At 39.3% G+C, this 23,680-nt stretch overlaps 2 protein-coding genes across 2 annotated transcripts; one reads left to right on the top strand and one right to left on the bottom strand.

Moving 5' to 3' along the window:
* Positions 1-1,144: 1,144 nt before the first annotated feature.
* On the bottom strand, positions 1,145-14,972 carry GCK72_011033 (uncharacterized protein; the record flags this gene model as incomplete). The annotated part of the gene is made up of 12 exons (XM_003111558.2): positions 1,145-1,233; positions 2,720-2,947; positions 3,001-3,618; positions 4,071-5,024; positions 5,594-6,425; positions 7,224-7,925; positions 8,620-8,946; positions 9,499-9,754; positions 10,510-11,014; positions 11,794-12,335; positions 13,525-14,037; positions 14,884-14,972. 12 exons carry the CDS (start codon positions 14,970-14,972, stop codon positions 1,145-1,147), a joined length of 5,655 nt encoding a protein of 1,884 aa, XP_003111606.2.
* GCK72_011034 (uncharacterized protein) lies at positions 7,626-12,263 on the top strand (the record flags this gene model as incomplete). The annotated part of the gene is made up of 4 exons (XM_053728171.1): positions 7,626-7,700; positions 8,712-8,937; positions 10,496-10,647; positions 11,802-12,263. 4 exons carry the CDS (start codon positions 7,626-7,628, stop codon positions 12,261-12,263), a joined length of 915 nt encoding a protein of 304 aa, XP_053587748.1.
* Positions 14,973-23,680: the final 8,708 nt, after the last annotated feature.

Raw genomic sequence — 23,680 nt, 5'->3', positions numbered from 1 at the left:
GTCAAGAAAAATCTCGGCCCGATTTTTGACAAGTCTGCTAAAAACAAGGTTAAACTTCAAGAATTACAGTGAAACAAACGGAAAAAAAATTAGGAAGAAAAAAAAAGGAAATCAATTCGTGGCCTAGAAAGACAAAAGAAAAAGTTCGGCCATTTTTCATACTGAAATTTCGTTTTTTGTGTATATTCTCGGGGTTTTTGTCCATTATCACAGATATTCTTTTTTTTAATACAAATATTTCTCAGAAAATATTTTAAAATTACTGTATTAAATGCCATAATTTTTGGTCTCGAAACGAAAATTCCTAAACTTTTTTTAAAAATTGGGTTTTTATGGAAAACGCGTCAAAGGTGCGCCAGCCTTAATAACAAAATTTTCATAGAAAACGCGTCAACGGTGCGCCAGACTCAATGTAACAACAAAATTTTTCAAAAATCGAGATCGAAAATTCACTAATTTCAGGTCAAGCCACGAACTGTTACAGTTTTTTAATACGAAAATTTTGAAATCCTGCCGAAAAACTGATTTTTCTCAATCCAAATTCTACCAAAACCAAAAGTAAATTAATTTCAGTAATTCTCAACTTTTCATTATTCATATTATTATTTTCATCCCTATTCTCAATCTTCCATCAACAACTCATTTTTATTACACGTTTCAATAGAAGAAAGGGCGAAAAAAGTCAGAAAGTAACACAAAATGAAGAAAAAGAAAACAACAAGAGAGAGAGAAAGAGAATTCCAGAGATAGAGAGAGAGAGTGTGTGAAACCGAGAGAAATAGAGAAAAAGAGGGAAAAAACCAATGATTTTCCAGGTCAAAATGATCATAAAATCGTCCATTTTCTTATCATTTTTGACCTTGAAAATCTGTTTTGTTGTGTGAAATGAAAAACACGTGTTAAAGCAGTTAAAACTCAAAAAAGAAAGAAAGAAAAAGTGGGCGGGGCCATAGAAAAATGATTTTCAATATTACTTAAAATTATTAATACAATTAGAAAAAGGTTACTAAATGAGAGGGGGGCGGGGCCGATAGAGAGGTAGAGAAAAAGTGTTTATGAGAAAGAGTGAAATGAATAACAAAATGGACAAAAAATTAGAGAAAAAAAAGAAAAAAATTATTAGAAAAATTTGGAGAAAATTAGATTAGGGCTCAGTCTTGACATAACTTCGACCACAGTGCGTTTCCAGTTGAGTGACGAGAGAACGAACGTGAGTGGGAAGGACGAGGAGACCTGAAATGAGAGTTATTGATTTTATAATTTATCGATCGATTTTGGGGGAGCAAATAGAAGAAATCGGACATCCGAACATTCGGACAACTGGAGAAACAGATGACTCGCCAGACTATCGAGTTGCATTTTTAAGCTGTCTGGCGTGCCTTTGACGCGTTTGAAATCTTTCTTCTGCGAACCTAATTGGACATCTGGGTGGACAGACACACAGAAATTACATAAAATATGAAAATCTACTCCAGATTGCTCAATATTTGCAAAATCCCGAGAAAACGCGTCTCAGGTGCGTCAGACCATCCCAAATTCGGTGGAAACTAGGAAATGGCGCACCTCTGACGCGTTTTCAAACTTTTTTTCTGGTGGCAATTCAACGCACGCGCTAAAGGCGCACCAGACTACCTGATTCAGGGATTTTTATTGAAACAGAAAAAAACACGTCAACGGCGCACCAGAATCGAATCACTATATCTGTCGTGCCTGAGGCGCGTTATGGAGGCCACAAATCCCTTATTCAGGTAGGAAAACATCATTTTCCGGCCAAAATAGGTAATTTTCACTTGAAAAACTTTAATACCGATACTTGATTTTCTCTTTTATAAGCCAATCAGATTCTGTGGACATCCGGACACACCTGGGCTTTTCTACTGACATATAGAAAAGTTTGTCCGGATGTCCCACACCTGATTCCAAGAGATTCTCTCAGAATTTCAGTCTGTGTGTCCAAATTTCCAGATGTCTGTTTTCAGTCTGTCTGTGATCCTGTCTATCCGGATGTCCCTGTCCCACTTTCCACGTGTTTTCTCCCCTTTTTACTATCAAACATCACTGATAACCACTGAATTTATTATCGTGATTCCTCTCTGCACCAAAGTGATTCGTTCTTGTTTTATTGCCCTCTTCCCATCTCTCTCTCTCTTTTCCATTTTTATCTGTTTTGCTGATGATGGCCTTCGATTTCCGAAAAACAGAAACGAAACGAAACGAAAAAAGAATTTAAACGAGAAGAGGAAAAACAATCACAAATGGTGGTGTCTTATACGACCGGTGATCAGTATAGAGGGGTTTATTATCTCAAAAATGGAAAAAACAATCTTGAAAAGAGGAAAAACTATGAAATTCCTGGGAGCCAATTAAGTAACGAAAATTGTGATTTTCTGATTTTTCTTGAAATTTTGTACTAAAAAACTGGTTTTTGGGAGTCTGTCCTTAAAATACTTACAGTTTTAATACAAATTCAAGATTTTTTGCCTCCACAAAAACTCATTTTTCTGGAACTTTTCTTGAAACCTTTTTTTTTGAGTTTTTCAGGTTTTTCGGTCAAAATGTTTTTTATTAACCTAGCTGTCCAGACATGTTTCTGTTTATCCTAATTACCTAATTTCAAAAATTTCAGCTTTTCACAATTTTACAAAAACCCTATAAATCTCTTTGATTTTTAGGATTTAGTTTGTCTGTTTCTCCACATTTTCAGTAATACCGTACTCACCAACAATCTTTTGATCCTGTTCAGTTCGAACACGAATCACCTGCATCCGTGACGATTTTCTATCACCACCAGTCGACAGAACCTCCTCAACAATCGGCCAAACCGACAGCACGGAACCAGATAAAACAAAGTATGTGCGGGTACGACGACCAACTTCACAGTATGTTCCATTCGATTCGGTACGGCATTTCGAGTAGATGTAGTTGTGTTGACACATGTTTGCAGCGGCTGGAAATGAATAAATCAATTAATTTCAGTTAATTTCATTTTAAACCACTCACAATCATACTGTTGCTTCCAGACCTCCTTGGCCTCATCTACAGTAACCTTACTGAATCGTTTACTTAAATCAGCCATCGTCATCAGCTTAGGAGATCTTCCAGTCGACGGTCTCGTTATCGCGTACAGTCTGGCTCCAGAATCCACTTTATTCTTTCCGATTCCATAGACCAAAGCGGCGACTTTCTTCGTATTCGCAGTGTTGTTACCTCCAGGATGACACAAATAGAATCCGTCGTCGTCGTTCGAATGTTCCTTGTAGAGATCCATCGCCTCCTCCCAACTAACACCTCTTTCCACTCCAATCTTATGCATTTCCACTCGAAAACTTCCATTATCGACTCGTCCCGTGAAGACGCGAGTCTCCAATTTCCTCACTTGATCGTCGCCGGTTCCCAAATCCATAATTCCGGTATCGTATGTTCCGTCGTGCTTCGATTGAGCTATCAACTCGGCGACTATTTCAGAAAAGTACTGGAAGAGTGAGTTCTGAGCGTGAACGGGCAATCCGAGGATTCGATTGAGGAACTTTGGGATTGTGGCCGCCTCTTTTTCGATCGTGTATTGACCCATCTTGTTTTTAGCGAGAAGACCGACACCTTCCATGTAAAGACGCATGTCTGGAAATAATCAATTTTCAGCTAAATTTTCAGAAATTTCGGAAATTTTCAACATTTTTATCAAAAGTTGTTTAAAATCTTATGTATGAGTTTTTATAAATAATTAAAAAAGTTTTTATCAATAATTAAAAACATCGTCTTTTTTGCAAAAAAATCAAAAAAATTTCGAAAAAATTCAATACTGAAATTCACCAATTTTCAGCTAAATTTTCAGACATTTCTGACAAAAACTCATTTATAGAGTAATTGGCGCCAAAATTTAAATCCCAAATTTTTCGCGAAAAAAATCTAATTTTCGGTTAAGAATTAGAAGAAATTCTGAAAAATCTTCAAAAATTTTCACATTTTCGATGAAAAAGTGAAAAATGACTAATTTTCACCTAAATTTTCAGAAATTTCTATCAAAACTGATAATTTTAGGCTATGAATCACAATTTTCCTTTCCAACTAACCCTCAAAGAAATCTCCAGCCTTATAATCCTTTGGCGGCTCGATCAGCGGAATTCCAGCCTGTCCAATGACAGTTTTCAGCAGAGTATCCAACGCGACTCGTCCATACTTATTATCCATATTGAACTGAGACAAATCTCTCGTCTCCGTGGCTCTTCTGTCACCATGAGTCAGTGCTCCAAGAGATTCCAGACGTTTCGCAACAATCGAAGCGAATCTCTTCTCTCCCGCCAATTCTGATATGAGAAACACGTATTCCGGTCCGGAGACTTGATTCGATCGATGAGTTCTTCCGAATTGTTGAATCGCCTTGTCAGCAGACCAGGGCAATTCCAGAGTGATATGTACTCGTCGTCTCTTGTTGATAGCTCTTCGATCCGATTGTAGAGAGATTCCAGATGACGCCGCTTCCGAGATGATTGCAATGAGCTTCTCTCCTCTCATAAACTTCTCCTTCTCCTCCATATTAATCAACTCAAGTGACACTTCCGCATTGGCATTTCTCCTCTGATACATGACATCTCCAGTTTCAGAAGTCACCATATGTCCACGTCGTCCAGTCATTTCAGCCACGTACTCCGGACCGCCCATCTCATCAATCAACTGATCCAGTGTGTTGGCTGGAAGTGATGGAGCCAATCTTTCGACAGCTGCGAGTAGCTCAGTCTTAATAAGCATCGGATTGATATCCTCCTTCTCCACAGACTGTCCACATATTCTAGAAGAAGTGATAAAGTCCGTTGCAGACCCCCTCGCCTGTAACTCCTCATTCCTCCGTCTCTTCTCTCTTTCAGCCTTTCGAATCGCTCGTCGTCGCTTCTTTTCTCGTCGTTCCTCTCGTTTTCTCACTTTTTCACGCATTCTTTCCGCTTCTTCCTCGTCACGTTTCCTTTTCTTCGTTTTTCTCTCTTTTTGTGGAGTGTCTTCGACGATTTGTTGGTTGTGCGCCCATGGGTCTGAAAAAATGAGATTTTGTTTGTCTATTTAGATATTTTAGTGATCTTAAAATGCAGTAATACGGTAATTTTTTTTATCCGAGTATCCAGATGTCCGTCTTAAGTGTCCAAATGTCCAAATTTGGACTTCTATACAACTATTTGTTTTCCGGATATCCAGGTGCCTTTCTGTATGTCCGAATGTCCAAAAAGTTCATTTTTGGCCTAAAAATGCTGTTCTAACTTAGTTTCTATGGAGTTTTTCCCAGATTTTCTTTTTTTCCGGAAATTTTGGCCAAACGCGTCCAAGATAGTGTTTTTTTTTAAATAAAAGTTGGCTTTTGACTTCAAATTAGGGATTTTCAACCCAATATCTGTTCCAGAATGAAATTTTAACATGTTTCTTCAATCGAAAACGCGCCAAAGGTGACCCAGTCTTCATTTTTCACTTTTTTTCGAGTTTTTGTTGGAGAAATTTTGAGTCATTTTCCGATTTTCCGCTATTTCTAGTATTTCTATCATAATCAAAATGAGAGTCAAGATTATCAATTCCTGTTTATTTCCATTTCAAAAAGCCTTATAAAACTCACCATCACTTGTAAAATCGCACATAAACGGATTGAACTCTTCCTCGGGTTCCCTTTCCTCATTCTCTCCTCCATCATCTTCCTTCTCCACCGCATTTCCTCCATCCTCATCATCATCACTATCATCACTCGACGACTCCGCTTCCGCCAACAACGCCTTCACCCATTCATCCTCTTCTCCATCCTCCAACGTCCTCGCTCCCTCCGCTTCTTCCCGTGCACTCGCCAAATCTCCATTCTGATCTTCTTCCTCATCACCGTCCGACTCATCTGAATCCCCATCGGCTTCTGATGATTCCGACGTCGTCGAGTTCGCCTCATCATTCAGTTTCGAAGACGTCGATCCTCTCGTCAGATTCTTCGTCACCCCGTCACCAACTCGTCCGCCCATTCCAGTCGTCACTCCTGTCCAAGTATCGAATCCAACGTCTCCGAGGAAACTCAATGTCTCTCGAGTCTTTCTCCGTTTCGCGGGTCTCGACTCGAAATCGTCGAAATCTTTGAATATATCTCGATCGCCCATTGTAATCGACGTATCCGTTGGAAAGTGTTTATCAATCAATCCGTATAAAACTGTCTTTGCCGTCGAAACGAATTCATTCAACTCTCCGCCCATCTCCTCCAAAGTCTCCAGTGTTGCAGATTCTCCAGTTGATTGCAGTCCGATGACGACACATTTCTTGGCTTTAATCGCTTCACGAGACAGTTGGACACACGTGTCAACTTTGGCGGCAATACAAAGATATTTGAAAAATCTCTGATGACACGCCCAGAATTGTCCCCAAATCGTCTTGCAAGTCGATCGCTCTTCTTCGTCCATCGTCTCGATTACTGTCTGAAAATTAGAAAAATTTGAGTTTTGATTCGAAAAAGTTGAATTTCTTGGTGTATCGATGAATCCAGATGTCCAGATTCGCTCGAATGGTTCAAAAAAAGTTCAAAAATTTTGAGCCAAAAATTACTATTTTTTGGATTTTTCTAAAATTTTCGAGCGTCTGTCTGTGTGTCTGTTTGCGCATTTCGATGATATAGCACTCTTTTTTTTTTGAAAATTTCATATATTAAACTGAAATTGGTCACTTTGCTGCTAAAAATTGGCAGAATTCTCAGATTGTACTAGAATTTCGAGCTGGAAATGCGAAAAAAGTGGCAAAAACGCTAATTTTTGACACATTTCTCAGCCGTAATCGGAATTTTTAGTTCGAAAAAGAGTGTTTCTTGAATTCGCAAATTTCTGATTATTTGAGATGAGAAATGTTGCATTTTGAGCTATTTTTCAGCCAAAAAAACTCGTTTTCTACAATTTCCACCGGATTTCCAGCAAAAAACGCGAAAAAAACCTCCGTTTTGAAGCTCAAGAACTGAAAAAAGGTAGTTTTAAGCTTGAAATCCCGAATTTTTAAACCAAAAAAACTCGAAAAATGACAGATTTTCAACGATTTCAACCATTATTTCGGCTAAAAACGGAAAATATCGAATTCTCAAAATGTTCAAAGTTTTGCAAATAAATAATTTTAAATAGAAAAGTAACTAGAAAATCTCAAAATTCAGAGACTGCGGGTCTGTCTATGTGCATGTTTGTCAGCAAGGACAAAAAATCCAGTTTTTGTCTGAAAATCTCCAAATTTCTCACCTGAAACTGTCGTCTCGCCTCCATCCACAACTTGACCGCCGCATCATACATTTTGACGAATTCACTCGACAACTGAACCTCTTGAACAGCAAACGAAACACCACGGAACGAGAGCTGTCTCGCCAGATAGAGGCCTCTCTGCTTCATATCCATCGCCACAATTTCCATTGCTCCAACTCCTCTCCGCTCGACGGCCGATATGAAATCGTGGAATTCTGGAAACGCTTGTCGTTCTCCCCACAGACCGAGACGTGTCATATAAGCCATATTTCTTGGTTCAGTGGCTCCAGTAGCTGATGCGTAGACGACACGAGCATTCGGAAGAGCCTTCTGTAATTCCAGCACCATTCTTCCTGTCTTCGTTGGCTTAGCTCCGGCGGTCGGCACCAAATTCTTCGCTCGATGGCATTCGTCGAGAATGATGACTCCATCGTAATCTTGTCCGAACCATTGGATCAGTTGACTGATTCTACTACGGTATTTTCGAGATTTCGCTCCACGGCACTCGCCAATTAATGAGGTATAGGTGGCGAATATCACTCCTTTCTTGATCGATCCGTTCTCTTTTCCAGAGATTTTTGCGTATTTCATCTTGTTAAGAGCGAAAACTGGAATGTTTGGAGCACCACAATCACGCAGATCTCGTTCGGCGTCGAATTTCAAATCTGATGAGACCGAGAGCCAGATCGCACGTTTTCGACCCTCAAAATTGGGAAAATTAGGTTGAAAATGAATTATAAAACTGCAATTTTCTGGGACACACCGACACACTGACAAACATTTTCAGATTTTTCGGCAAAAAATTGCTCGAAATCGCTTTAAAAACTGTATTTTCAGCTATATTCCCAGATTTTCAGTCATAAAATCCAATTAAAAATGGTCAATTTTGACACCAAAAACACCTGAAAATCACGTTTTCAAGCTTGAAATTTGCTCAAAAACTCGCTTTCATCTGATTTAGAGAATAGAAACTGAAAATTTTCAAGATTTCATCAAATTTTTATTCAAAAATTACCAAATCTTCAGCTTATTTAGACGAAAAAATTGCTAAAATCACTTTAAACACTGTATTTTCAGTCGTAAAATCCGATAAAAATGGTCAATTTCGACTCCAAAATGCTTGAAAATCACGTTTACAAGTCAAAATTAATCATATTTATAGGAATTTACGACTGAAAATCGGGAAATTTAGCTGAAAATTCAGTTTTTTAAAGCTAACTTTTTCGTCTAAAAACCTAAAAATTTGATGATTTTTTGAATAAAATCGTTGAAAAGTATGGTCTAAATCAGCTGAAACCGATTTTTTGAGCAAATTTCAAGCGTTTGGAGCAGAATTTCATGAATTTTCAGTCAAAAAAACAGAGTTTTGAGAAGCAATTTTTCTCAAATTTCTTACCTGCAAATAGTTTTCAAAAATGATACAAGCGACGGTTCGTCCCTTTCCAACACCAGCTCCATCACCAATTAAATATCCATATCTCTCTCCAGAAGGCATTCGTCTTTCATGCATTTGACACGCGTAGATCACAGCTTCCAATTGGAGAGCAGAGATATGTCCCATATCGATTAAATATTCTGGAATCGAGATTTGATATTTCACGTCTGGTGGAGAGACACTCGATAGGGACGCCGATTCGACGACACTATCAGGATGGGCGGTTCCGGAACGAAGTTTGGCTGGCGTGTATTCAGAATATGTTTCAGCGTAACCGAGGTTTTCTTCCTGAAAAAAGTTTAAGATTGAATAGGCTCCGCCAATAATAATGGAAATGTTTTGTCTATTTAGATGTTTTAGTGATCTCAAAATTCAGTAATTTTTGAAAATCTTTATTCAAATACCCGATTTTTTTTTAATCCGGGTATCCAGATGTCCGGATGTCTACAATTTGCCTATCTGTACGTATATTTATACGTCCGGATGTCCAGGTGTCTGTCTGTATGTCCGGGAATTCCAAAAAGTTCATTTTCAGCATAAAAAATACCGTTCGAACTCAGTTTTTAAGGCAATTTTCAACAGATTTTCAGTTTTTTTCAGGTCTGGAAAGCTGGGAATTCTTTGATCTATTTTTGTAAGTCCCGATGTCCAAATTTAGAGTTCTATACAACTAATCCGGATGTCCAGATGTCTGTATGTATGTCCGGATATCCCAAAAAGTTCATTTTCAGCCGAAAAATACCGTTCTAACTTAGTTTTCTATGCAATTTTTTCTCCAGATTTTCAGTTTTTTTTCATTTTCAATATTTCAATTGTTTGAAATTTTTCTCCGTTACTCACATCATCTTCCAAATCGTTTTTCCTCTGCAACGCGGCCTCATCTCGTCCCACTTGATACGCCATTCTCATCTCGTCCTTCGCCTTCTGTGACTTTGTTTGTGGCTGAGGAGTCAACGAGAGCCTCGGTGATCCTAGTCCAGATCCAGGTACTCGAACCATTGTATTCGTTGACATAATGAGACGTCCATTCGATGCGAGTTGTTGATCATATCCTCCACCAACCATTCGAGACAGTGGACCACCGCTTGTCGAGGATCTGAAATATTTGCTGAGGGATTTAGTGAGGGTTCTGGAATTGGATTGGGAGGGATTCAGAGCGCTAAAAGTTACAAAAACTTGAAAAAAAAATTAGCAGAAATCAATATTTTCCATATAAAAACTATATTATGGAAAATGCTCCAAAATTTTGAGCAAAAATCTCTTCAGGATTATATTTCAAACCTTTTTGTACATAGAGAACGGTTCAAATTTCCGAAAATGAAAATTTTAAACTGAAAAATAACTCTTTTTCTGAAATTTCTGTGTATGTGTGTCTGTTTATCCGGGAATCAGGAAAAAAAGATTGGAAAAAGAGCTTCGATGTTCAAAAAAATGGACGAAAATGTCAGGAAATTAGCTCATTTCAATGATATAGATCTCATTTTCTTGAAAATTTCATATAATAAACTGAAATTGGTCACTTTTTTGCTGAAAATCGGAAGAATGCTCTGATTTTTCTAGAATTTCAAATTGGAAATTCAAAAAATGGCAAAAACGCCAATTTTTAACAAATTTTCAGTTCGAAAATGAGTGTTTCTAGCGAATTTCCGACCAAATGACTCAAAACCTTCAGAATTTGCGAATTTCTGATTATTTGAAATAAGAAATCTTGCATTTTTAGCTATTTTTCAGCCAAAAAAAAACCTCTTTCAAACTAATCCGTAATTGGAATTTGAGGAATTTAGGGCGCTAAAAGTTACAAAAACTTGAAAAATCCCTATGATTAAAGAATTTCCAGCCTACACAACCAACCTATTGACGATAACCCTTCCAGCTTGTTGTGTTACACCTCCTCCAACCGCTGAGAACTGTTGCATATGTCTTGCTTGCATTATCGCCGACCCGACCGTCTTCATCATTCCTCCAGAAGACGTCGTCGCCTGGCTCGTCGTCGTCATCTGATTCTCATCCATATAATGGAAAGAGGGTGTCGATGCGGACATATGTATCTGTTGTTGGCTCATTGAACCCGGTCGAATCGCTCCTCCTCTCGTCACTATTCGTCCACCGGGTCCTATCGTAGTTCCACGTGTCGCTGCTGGTCCCATTCGACTGAGTGGTTGATGATGAACCATTGTGGATCCACCCGTCCCTCGACCCACTAAATTCACTCTGTATCCTCCGTTTGTCGCCGGATTGTAGGACCCACGAACTGCGTGTCGAACTACCATACTCCCAGGAGTGCCACGTGGCGGTAGACCACCAGCGGTCGGGCGGCGGACGAGGTGAGTTGGAACGTTGGCTCCGTTGACGGCGGCTGGAAAAAAATGGCAATGATTTTTCTATAGAAACTGAGGTTTTGTTCATTTTTACAGCGAAATTTTTTTTTGAGTTTTCAGAGATAAAATCGCATTTTTTACGCAAAAAATACAAAATACAATTTTCACATAAAAACTCTGAATTTCAGACATTTCGGCAGGAAATTCAGTAGAAAAATTATATCCAATCTATTGAATTGCTGGTTGAAAAGTCTGAAATTTAGAGTTTTTATGTGAAATTTGTATTTTCTACAGGAAATGTGCGATTTTATCTTTAAAGATTCAGAAAAAAAACCATTTTTCGCTGGAAAAATCTGAAAATATGCTCAACCAAAACCGAGCGAGTTTTGACAAAAAAAAAGACAATTTTTCATGAAAAAAAATGAGTTTTGGCATTATATAACAGGAAAATTGCTTTTTTTTTACTAAATGTTTCAACTTAAAGCCGATTTTGAGCATTTTTGTCCAAAAATATCAGAAAACTTCAATTTTCAGCAAGAAAAACTTGAAAAATGTCCGAATATTCCCATTTTTGTCAAATTTTTCCAATTTTCCCCCTAAAAACGCGCTTTTCCAATCTTGGGTCCAGTCAGATTCCCCTGTTTTTTTTCCAATTTGGGATAGGAATGGAAAATCTAGGAAAAACAGACAGTTTTCATACAAAAATTTTCGCCCGAAAACCTCATTTTTTCAGACAGTTTCTCCTGAATTTTTCTTTACAGAATTTTCGAAAAAGTTTTTTCGCACAGTGCTGCTCCAAATCTTCTCCCCTTCTCACCTCTATAGAGTTGTCCCCTCTCCTGCCCGCCACCGGCCATAATTCTCGTCGCTGACGTGCCAACTTGTCCCGCATTCGTCACAATTCTCTTGACCATCACTCGTCCATTCGGTCCAACTCCATTCCTTACAACCATCAGTCTCTCTCCATTCTGTCCGACCATCGTATTCCCTACTCTAACTGGAACATTCGATGATCCGTTCACTCCTCCTCCATTCGTCGTCACTCCACTTCGACTCATTCCGGCTGGAAGTGCTCCGCGAGCAACTGCCGACGCGGCGACGGGACTCAGCAAACGGTATATTTTCTCTCCGTTCTCGTTGACGAACGCCTTCAAATATTGCGTCTTTTGGCCGTCTTTCGTTTGCACCGTCCGTTTTACGATGGATCCTGTTGTGATGGGAAGATTCTTTCGAGGCGGTGGGACTACCGTATCGGATACTGTAGATGAGGCAGGAGACGCCGTGTGAGAACGTTGAGCTGATAGTGAGGAGACACGAGGGGATACGGTAGATGATGTGGATGGAGAGTCGAGGTGAGGTCTGAAACTTGAGGGAAGGATTAGTTTGGTGGAAGAAAAAACTTCATGGCCTAGGATTATCAGAAATTGGGATTCTAGGCCATTACGTTATTTTCAGAAAATTTTGACTTCTTTTAGAGTTTTTGATGGCCTAGAATTTCCAGTTGTGGCTTACACTTTCCTAGGTTACAGAAGATTCGAAATTCAGTTTTTTTGACAAAAAAAAGGAAAATTTTAGCAAAAAAAGTGAATTTTCCATTATTTTTTCCCTCAAAAAATCTATTTTCTTCATTTTTTTAAAAGTTTTCATAATCTTTGTGCGTAAATTCTTATAGACAATTTTGGAGATCTAGGAATATTATTTTTTGAATTTAAAGGTTAAAGATTAAGCAAAATCTCAATAATTTAACTTCTGTTGCCTAGGAATTTCAAAACTGTAGATTTTTAGGTTTATAGGCCTATGATAGGCCCTAAAAATGCGTTTTCAGGGGCAAATCTTCAATTTTAATGATTTTTTACTCTTTTTTTCCAAATAAACAGGATACTCAGTGGCAAAACTTCAATTTCAAGCACAAATCACTAGATAACTGTTGCAAAAATGCCCTAAATGTGCTAAAATCTTATATTTTCTAGTTAGGTTACAGCAGATGCACATGGTGGTCTCACGACAAAATGCACAATTTTTCCGTAAACTTGAAGAAACAGATTCTAAACTTGGAAAACATCAAAAATCTAGATTCTGTTGTGAAAACCGCTCTAAGTCAGACAGAAATAAGGTGAAATCCCCCAATTCTACAAGAGGCTACTGTAGATGGAACACATCGCGCGACAAAATACACAATGTTTCAAAATTCCGAGAAAAACACGATTCTACACCCAAAAAACGTCAAAAAACCGATTTTTTCAGTTCTCCATACGCGAAAAACCCACTATTGACTCCTATTCGACGTCACAGTTCTTACAACTGCGCTCCACCGGAATGCCCTTAAAAATGTCTTTTTTTCTCTGGATTTCTCAATTTCGCATCGCAAGCAATCTTCTTGGGTTTCGGTAGAGCGCGGTTGTAAGAAGCCTACCGTGCTAATAGTAATTTATAAAAAAATAAGTGAAAAATCATTAAAATTGGTGATTTTCACCCGGAAAACGATTTTTTGCCTATTTAAGTTAAAAAATCCCATTTCTCAAATCTTCTTGACTTAAAAAAAACTCACTCTTGACTCCTATTAGTCTGCACAAACATTTGCTGTGACTCCTCCTCCTCCTTAATATCTTCTTTAATCTCTCTCATCTTCTCATCATATCCATCGTTTCCTCCATTCGACGATCCGGTAGTCGACGTATCTCCAGAAGGCGATTCATCTGGCTCCTCCTTCTTCGTCATTTCATATGAATCCATCGTTACGGATGGTTGTTTTCTTGGAATAACTTGTACTTGTGGATAGTTATACATACTACTTTCAGCCGTACAACTACTACTCCGTGTCATTGGAGTTATCATACATCCACCGTCCTCTTCGTCCATTCCGAAGAATGAAGTGGGCTCTCCGCCGTCTTCTGTCGAAATGAATGGAGTTGTCATGGGTGTGTAATAGGCTGAAGATGACATTGAGTCATTCGATGTCTCGTCGAAGAATTGATTCGATGCGCCTGCTCTTGGATATGATGTTGGAGGAGCACTCTGTGTGTTATTGTAACTTGTACTTGGCGCGGACTCATCGTGTACACTGAAATTATGAAAATTTGAGCCTTTTTAATGCTTCGAAAACTGCTATTTTCGTGATTTCTGAGGCTTAAATCGTCGAAAAATTAATTTTCTATTTTCCGACTTAAATTACTAAAATTGGAGCGTTTTTAACTAATGTTTCAGGTTTTTCTCTCAAGAAATGTACAAAAATGGATTTTTACACCAAATTTTGTGATTTTTGTCTGAATTTCAAGGAATTTTCAAGCGTTTGACTAAAAAAAATTTTTAAAAAATAGCGGAAAATTTCAATTTTGTTATTTTCGTGATTTCTGAGGCATAAATTGTCAAAAAATTGCTTTTCTCTCCGATTTTTATAGATGTTGTATTATTTTTCCGCCTTAAATTACTAAAATTCAAAGTTGGGGAGCATTTTTAACCAATTTTCGAGGTTTTTCTCTCGAAAAATGTGCAAAAATCCTACTGAAAGAATAAAAAGCAAAATAAAATACATTTTCACACTACATTTTGTGATTTTTGACTGAAAACTATAAAATTGGTGGGTTTTAACGAAAATCTTTCGGAAAATTTCAATATTGTGGAAAAAAGAATAAGAAATGCTAGTAAAAATGGCTGGAAAATTGTTAAAATGACCAAAAATGGTTCAAAAATGACCAAAAGTGGCTGAAAATGGCTTAAAAAGATCTAAAAATGGCTTCAAAATTTGCTAAAAATTAGCAAAAGGTGCGAAAATTGTGGAAATTTTGTCAGTTTTGAGGTTTTTCGACCGTAAAACACTAATAATTCTTGCAGTTTTCAGCGCAATTTTTCTGTTTCATCCCATTTTTATTTTCAAGAATATCTGAAAATCTCCACGAATTTCCCGTACCTTCCAGAAGTACTGGGCACCGGTGACGGCTGACATAAAAACTCTTCGAGACCGGCCTCTGTTAGAGCGGCCGATAGAATATCTTCCATCGGATTCTGATTTCAGAAGACGTCGTCGTGATGGAGGGGGCGGAGTCTTCTGGGTGGGTGAATCAGTGATGATGGAAGTGGTGAGAAGGTTTTTTGAGAAGAATATTCTGGAAAAATCACAAAAATTTGGAGAAAAGTCGGCAAAATATGAGAACGAGCGGAACAAAGAGAAAAATGAAAAACGAGAGAGCGAGAGAGTGAGAAATCGAGGAGAGCGCAGACAGTTAGAGACGAAAGGGCGGCGGATATCCGGACGAACCGATTTTAAAAACATTTTTTCGCGGGAAAATGTGATTTTGGGGTCAAAAATTGAGAGAAAATCTGAATTTTAGAGTGAAAAATCGTGAAAAAGACGATTTTTCATGTGGTTTTCCGGTTAAAAACTTCAAAAATGTAATTTTTGGACGAAAAAGACGAAAAAAAGATTCAAAACTTCGGAAAGAAAGATATTTAGAACGAAAATTGCTATTTTTGAGAGTTTTTCGTATAGAATGTGAGCGAAAATCGATGGGAAATGTGTAATGTTTGAGAAAGTGATAAAGAACAAAAATAAATTTGTTCCTGAAAATGTTTTCTTTTTTTTGCAAAAATCTTTTCCAGCTAAAAATCGTATTTTTTTCTACTTTTTTGTATTCAAAAACCCATGTTCACTGTTAAAGTAGTAATAATTGATAAAAACTAACAGAGAAAATGCATTTTTTGAGCAAAAGTACTTTTTTCCTCAAAAAATTCTGAATTTCACCACTCATAACAAGCATTTTTAGCTTTAAAGCATCTGAAAATATCTTTTTTTTTCGAAAAAAAAACTCAAAAACTACAGTAATTTCCCTACTAAAACCACCTGATTTTTCTCAAAAAAGACGAAAAAACTGAGCGAAGAGATAAGAATCATAATGGCCTCAGCCCCGTTTATTCTGCTATGGTCGAAGACAAAAGGAGAAGAAATGACGAAGGAAAAGAAGAAGGGAATGGCGCCGCGCGTGCCAAGAGAGAGAAGAGAGATCAAAAAGGTCAATGGGAAGGGGAGAGAGACGCAGAGAAGAGAGAGTTGGTCAAAACGAAATATCCAATCAATCAAACTGTAAAGTAATAAAAGTACAAATTAAAAGGAAAAAAAAGAATATAAAGGAAGGTCAGGGAAAGTGAGATAGAGACCGATAAATGGAGATCAAAAATGATCTCTTTTACAGTTATGGACGGAGTTTACTCATAGAAGAGCAAGATGGGCGGAGCCTCGGCTCCAGAACATTCTCTAGACAGATAGAGCCTGCGATCACAGAACTAGCTCCGCCCATTTCTTTGTGAGATTGGGATGAAGTAAGCTATTAGCACGGCTCTTACATCCGCGCTCTACCGAAACAGATGAAAGTGTGTGCGAAAATGAGAGACTCAGAAAAAAAACGATATTTTTCAACGGCATTTCTGTGGAGCGCAGTTGTAAGAATTGCGCCGAGCTGATACGCTACTGGTTAACTACAACAACTGAAGAGCACGATTGGGTGGAGCCTACTTTTGTACATTTCAGAAAAAACGTATAGCACTAAAAAGCTGCAGACGACAAGATTCTGAATCTGTTTTCAAAATATGTTCAGAATCATTATGAACCAAGATTCAAGCTGCTTTTTTTGAACTCTTGTTTCCCGGTTTTTTTCGATTCCCGAAAAAAATTGAGAACGAATTCAGAACCCTTAGCTTTGTATACTTATCAAATTTCTCTGAATGATGAACCTCGATGGAAGAACCCAAATGGTCAAAAGTAGGCAGGAGTTCTGTAGCCACGTGGAATATCAGACGCGTCACCGACACCCCAGCCTATCACCATTAAACATGAGCAATAAAACATGTGACCGTAAACATAAAAGTAAGGAAAATTTCGAAATCGACCACACACAAAGCAAGCACACTGTCTAAGCAACGTGTCATAGTGGACATGTGTTCCGTCTCTTTCAGATTCGTCATCCTCTGTCGGCTTGACACGTGTCTAGCCAGAGGGAAGCTCCGCCTACCGTTCCAGAACATTCTATAGGCACTTTCAAGGGGTTTGCACCCTGAATAGGCCTGGAATGAGAGTGCCATAGAGCGAATGTGCATTCGAAAAAGCAGTATTCTAGATCTAGACGACTATAGACATAGTCTACAGTCGGTTTGGAATCTCTGTGTTTGCCTATGTTATCATTCAGTCCACTATCAGTTGGGGGGTGATGACACAGACAAACGTGAAAGATGTGATTATGATGATAATGAATATGACGATAAGAGATAGTGGGCGGAGCCTAGAGGGGGTGGGAGTGGCTTCGAAGACGATTTCAGCTACCGAAAAACTCAGAAAGCGCTAAAACTTTTCCCGCGGATCTCGGCTAAATATAGCCAAAGTTAGCAGCCGACATCTCACGGGTTCCGCCCGTCGCTATGGTTAGCGTGTGAAAGTGGGCGGGGCTTGTGCGGAATCGGATTTACTGCTCAAAAATCATAGAAATTTGAGTTTTTTCCAGATTTTTGGTTTACGTCTCCGACAAGCCATTGATTACTGTAGCTACAGTAATCTTCTAATATTTTTATTTCTCACTTCAAAACATATTCGAATGTTTGTTATGAAAGTCACAGACACCTGCGCTGAGGCGGTTTTGTTTGGGGAAAGAAATGAAGAAGGGGTGACCTTCAACGGCCAAAAAAAGTTCTCCTTCTTCTTTTCTTTTCCGTTCTCTTTTTTCTTCTTCGTCAATGTTGCGTGAAGACGAAAAAAGAGATTATGAAGAAGAATAAGAGAACATTTTGAACCGGTTTTATGAGGGGAGAGGGTACTGTAGTCGTGGGAGTAGGAAGTGGTCAAGAATCTGGAGTTTCTGGAAGATTCCAGGAGTCAGAACAAGATAGTTCTAGAATTCTGGAGAGCAGAGCTACTACGGTCAAGGTGAGCCAAGGCGTTCGCCACCTAAGCCGCACTATCCTTCACTGTAAGGTAGAGCGCATTTGCCTTGTTTTAGACTTTTCTACAGTAAAACGTTTATTGCTCGTTTTGAAAGTTGTTTTTCCTCCCATTTCATTTCTTTAATTATAGTGTCATTGTTCGAATCGCCTCGTTATCTACAGTAATCCAGAACCGTCATTCCGCCGCCGTCCGTCTAATTGAGCCTCAATCCGTCTAATTGAGCCTCATGATCTCATCTCTTGTCTACTCCGAGATTACTCTCACGTGAGAACCTCAGGGTTACTGTAATCCACTAGCCGATCTCAATTAGCTAGACATGATGACAATACTCACGAGGCCATTCTATGTCTTATTTCGAAATTAATTCAGGACGGACACAAACAAGGAGAAGAAAGTAAATAAATTTCGAAAAATTTCGAAACGAACAAGTCTTGTGATTGGGATACTGTAGGATAGTACGGTGACTGTTGGAAATGCGCTCTATGGCACAGTAATCTTGGTGGACTGGGTCTGGAAAAGTTCCAGTGGAAACGCGTTATACGGAACTAGCTAAACCAAAGTGACAACTACAAAATACTTCCTTCAGATTCCAACATTTTCTAATTGATCTTCTGATCTTTCTTTTCATTTCTGATTTCCAAGCTGTCTGATCTCCAAGACGGTATGATTCAAAATCTCCAATTATATGCAAATTAGACAATTCTCCTCTGGCCACCAAGTCAACAAGACGAGCGAGAGATGAGAGACGTCAGAGAACACGGAGACAACAAGAACTCCAGAATGAATGAATAAAAAAGGGGGAAGAAGAAGAAGAGCGAGTGCCCCCCTAGGACGACGACGATGAAAAAAAATGGGGAAGGGGGAATGGACATACAACGGGGCGGAGAGTGTCCGGGGGATGAAGAGAGTGTGGAGACGCAGGGATGAAGGAGACGTGGACATGGACAAGAATGGCAGTGTGCTTAGTGCCGGATGAGTTGAGTAATGGAGGATGTTTTGATGACAACAGAGGAACCTATTTTTCACTTCATTAGGGACAGTTTCAGCTATTTTTGTTCAGTTTTGAGAGTAGATCTCGGTGAGAATTTTTGTCCAAAATTTCGAGTAATTTGGAGATTTGAATCGGTTGGAATGGTTTTTGGCTATTATTAGTCGATTCGGGACGGTTTTGAACAGTTTCAATGAGTGTCTGATCATTTTAAGTTCTTTCTCGACTTCCAGAACAATATTTCTGGTCCAATTTGCTGTTTCCACGCATCTTTTGACCTTATTTCCGCTTTTAAGAGATTACAGTGCTCGTACGATTCCTAACAAGGGAATGGTATAAACTGACCGTGGAGTTCAGCAACGAGGCCTAGCACAATAGAAAAGAAATCGAATTCTGATGGGAAATCGGTTTTCAAAAATCGCTGAATCCAGAATCCAGATATTCTGGTCTGAAAATCCATACATGTAATTTACTCGATTTTCTACTTAAACTTAGCAGAGTTTCGCCCCAAATACGGCACCCGTGATATTTGGGGCGAAACACTGCTAAATTTTGGTGGAAAACCGAGTAAATCACATGTATTAAATTTGGATTTTATGACCAGAATATCTGGATTCTGAAGACCATTCAGCAATTTTTAAAAATTGATTTCTTATCAGAATTTGTTTGTCTTTCGATTGAGCTAGGTCTCTTTGCTGAACTCCACGGTCAGTTTAGACCATTCCATAGTTAGGAATCGTACGAGCACCATAATCTCTCGAAAAAGGAAATAAGATCAAAAGCTATGCCGAACAAGCAAATTGGACCAAAAATATCGTTCTGAAAGTCGAGAAAGGACTCAAAATGATCAGATACTCATTGTAACAGTTCAAAACCGTCCCGAATCGACTCAGAATCAGAACTCCGAAGTAGCCAAAAAACCATTCCAACCCTTATAAATCTGATAAAAATTACTAGAAATTGGCAAAAATTAGACTCCAACTCTATGAATTCTGCTTCAGACTATTTTTTCAAGCCCTGTTGGACTCGTCTAGATTCGTCAAGCCTCATCCGAAGCCTTCTCTAACTCATTAAGCTTTTCCCCTGCCTCCCATCCTGAATCGGACACCGCTCATTCTGCTCAATGAGCCCACCGCCCTTCACCCATCTCATTAACACTCAAGTAGTCATTCCATTTACGAAGGAGGGGGTGTCAAAAGACTACCGTAATCCTTCTGGAGTTGCTAACGAGGCTACTAAATGCAAATTTTGCAAAAACAAATTTTGCAAAAAAAAAGTGAGATTGTGTAGGGGGAGAGGAGTACAAAAAGCAATAATTTTCACATCACAAAAAGTAGTTTTTAGGGAAAGTAGTGGAAGTGTATGAATGATGACAAAATGAGTGGTGGGATGGATGGGATATTGGGGAGTGGGAGCCTGATCTCCATCTTCCCGGAACAGAATTTTCTGAGCACCGCCATAGCTCCGGAGCTGCATGTCAGTGCCTAGTTCTTCAAGAACTTGCTAAGCACTGACGAAATCAGGAGCTGCTCAGACGTCTCCAAAGTCCAGGGGCTGCTTAGAAGAGATCTATTCAGATCATTTATTTTCTTCCTGAACATCTAAATCATTCGACACCGTAGTAGAGACGTAGTGAAAACAAGATGGTCGTCATCCTTTTTGACAGGCGGTCTTTTTGGCGATGAGACGCCTGGAGTCACAAAGGGGGCCGTCAGGTGGAGGTGATGGTAAAGTGCAAACATAGTGCAAATGGGAGTGATTAATTGGGGTTTCGGAGCTGGAGGGAGAGCTGAACTTTTGGTCTGTGGCCTTGAAATCTATGAGATGAAATTCTAGGCCATCGGAGACTCAAATAGGAAGACTGGTGGAGTAGCAGCAGACCTCCAGATGATCTCCCATTGACGTCATCTGATTCCTACAAAACCAAAACAAAGACCCAGACAAGTATGAAAAAATCCGAAAAATTTTAGGCCAACTGTTTGGCGGAGAGAAAGAAAGGACAAATTGCAAAAAGGCCAACTGTGAGTGTGCCTGCGTCAAGGAGCGGCCACTGAATGAGAGAGTGGGAGACGGAGAGAGACAGTACTACTAGCTGAGAGAAAAGACAAAGGAGTGAAATGGCACCTGGGGAGAGAGAGAGAGTGAGAGGAGTAATAGATCAAACATGGTCTAGGTGATAAGTAGGTAGCATGGTGTGTGTGTGTGTGTGTGTGGTTAGGATTCAGAAGAGATTCTGGACGACACTGGTGAAATTCAGCACGAGTTCACATCCCGAGGAAATTTTGAAAGTCGAGGGAGATCCAAGACAGTCAAAAACGGTACAAGCCGAAACGGGCCGGCACGTAACTCACTCGAAACTGAGTTTTATGAGCTGAAAAACATACCAAAATGTAGATCTCGACGAGTTCTATAACCTTACATATTACGGGCCGGATGGCTATTCGTTGATGTACCTTGGATCGGGCTAGAATGTTGTAGCATACATTGACAAATAGCCATACGGTCCCTAGTAACGGATATAGAGCTCGCCGAGATCTACATTTTGGTATACTTTCCAGCACATAGAATGAGTTTCAGAGAAGTTACGCGTCGGCCCGTTTCGGCCCGGTTTGCGAGTATGGTTCTAGACGGTCGGAGTCGGTTAAAGTCGGCATAAAAAGCTTCCACGATTCTAAAGGAGCAGAAGGTTCGACTCGTTCTCAGATGAGGGGAAGCTGCTTCACAAAGTTTATACCTATACCGGTCCATCGAAAACGGCCTACGTCTGTCAAAGTTCGTGCGAGACTATTTTAGACTATCTGATAGTGAGACTATAGAAGATCTAAGCAGTCCAATACGGTATCAGAAAATATGTTATTTCTTTGGATTGCTCTCGACATCTCAAAACGATCAGAAGTGGTCTGAAACCGGGAAGACCCTTTGATAAGGTCAGAAGCTGTCTGTATCGTTCTAATAGACCGGCTCAACACATCCAGGGCCAGGCCGAATAGGATCTGTCACGATTCCAGACACTCTAGGAGTCCGACCACAAGCGAACTCCGAAAGTCTACAGAACTGTTTCAGTCCCCCAAATTCCTAGTACTCCCCAACCTATACTACTCCGTATCGAGTCAAAAGAACTAGAAATGGAGTGAGGAATGTATTCCAGTTTTTCATCTCCGTCGTCAGCACATTGTTTATTTGTTTATTATTAGTCGGTCTCTCTATTTCTCTCTTCTCATCTCTATCTATCAATTCTCAATAAACATATAGATATTGAAAACCGAGAGAACGATTCTCGTATTTCTCATAATATTGAGTGAAGATACGAAGATACAGTATGACTCACAATGAGACACCAAGAGCGGTGCTAAGCTCCGCCCCCTCGTATCTCCTGTTTACTGGTGGTAACTTGTTGATAACAATACTGATAACATGTATATATAATGCTCTCCCTTGTTTTCCAGCACCTCTCCAAAAATCCCCGGCTGACACCGCCCGTCCGAAAAAAAGAGAGTCGCCATAAACAAATGTGGGATTATTTATGAGAGGGGAGGGGATTTCCGCTTATGGCTTCCTAGGCAACCTTTGAATCGAAATGAGACGTTCAAAATATTCGATTAGAAAAGGGGAACGAAAGAGAAACACCTGTCCTTCGGCGGCTTATTCGGGGATGGAGGGAACAGAAGCTGAACGGAAATGGCGCGAGGATTTTGAATCGGATAGCTGTGTCTATTGCTATTTATCAGATCGGAAGTATTTCGTTGGAGCGTACTTGCTTACGGTCTAGACATGGAGCGCATTTGCCCACTGAGTAGAAATGATAGAAGGGTCGCTCGTTTTCAGCACCTTTCCAGCTTCGAGCTATTAACAGCACGACACGCGTCTTACAACCGCGCTCTACCGAAACCGAAGAAAATTGTACACAAACTTGAGAGACTTGGAGAAAAAGAGACATTTTTCAAGGGTATTCCAGTGGAGCGCAGTTGTATACTGCAATTTTTCGTGATAAACTCAAATTCGAGTGAGTTAACAGCTGAAATAAACTGTCACAATTACGATTTCGTACTAAATGAAACAGGACAGCTGATAATTCAGGTGGAGAGCAAAATCGGTGGATTTCAGCAAAAAATTGAAGTTTTTTGTAGTTTTTTAATCAAAAACTGTGGTTTTCTGCAGTCTTTTGATAAAAAATTGTGGTTCTCTGCAGGTTTTTAGTCAACAATTGAGGTTTATTGCAGGTTTTTAGTCGAAAATTGAGGTTTTCAGCAATTTTTTTGGTAAAAAACTGTGATTTTCTGCAGTTTTTTAGTCAAAAATCGACGCAAAAACACATTTTGACAGTTTTGAGCTGAAAAGTGCGATTTTCAGACGGAATTCTTCAGTAAAAACAGTGCTGAAACCGTCCAAAACCACAGAAATTCCCAGAGAACAACCATCCGAATATGCGGTAAATGGTGTCCTCTCTTTGCATAAGGACAGAGAGAGAGAGAGAATGAATGAAGAGAATAAAGAGAGAATAGAACATCTGTCAGTCAATCGACAGAATCTGTCGGGTTATTGGGGATGGGCGGCACAATGAAACTGACCATCTGTCCCCCCTTCTTTATTGGATGTATCTGCTCGAAAGGACAGATATTTATTGGTCTGGGGTGCCGGAGGCACGATTTCTGGTGGGCAGACCTCAAGAATCTTTTAAAAAATGGAAGAAATTGCTTTTTTGCTGAAATTTCGAGAAAATCAGAAATTAGTGAACAGGTGTTGTCGATTTTTAATCTGGCAGCGGTCAGTCTCTCGACGATAAGACCAATG

This window comes from Caenorhabditis remanei, chromosome III (assembly GCF_010183535.1).
Source record: "Caenorhabditis remanei strain PX506 chromosome III, whole genome shotgun sequence".
Lineage (NCBI taxonomy): Eukaryota > Metazoa > Nematoda > Chromadorea > Rhabditida > Rhabditidae > Caenorhabditis > Caenorhabditis remanei.
This window is presented reverse-complemented; position numbering and strand designations above follow the sequence as displayed.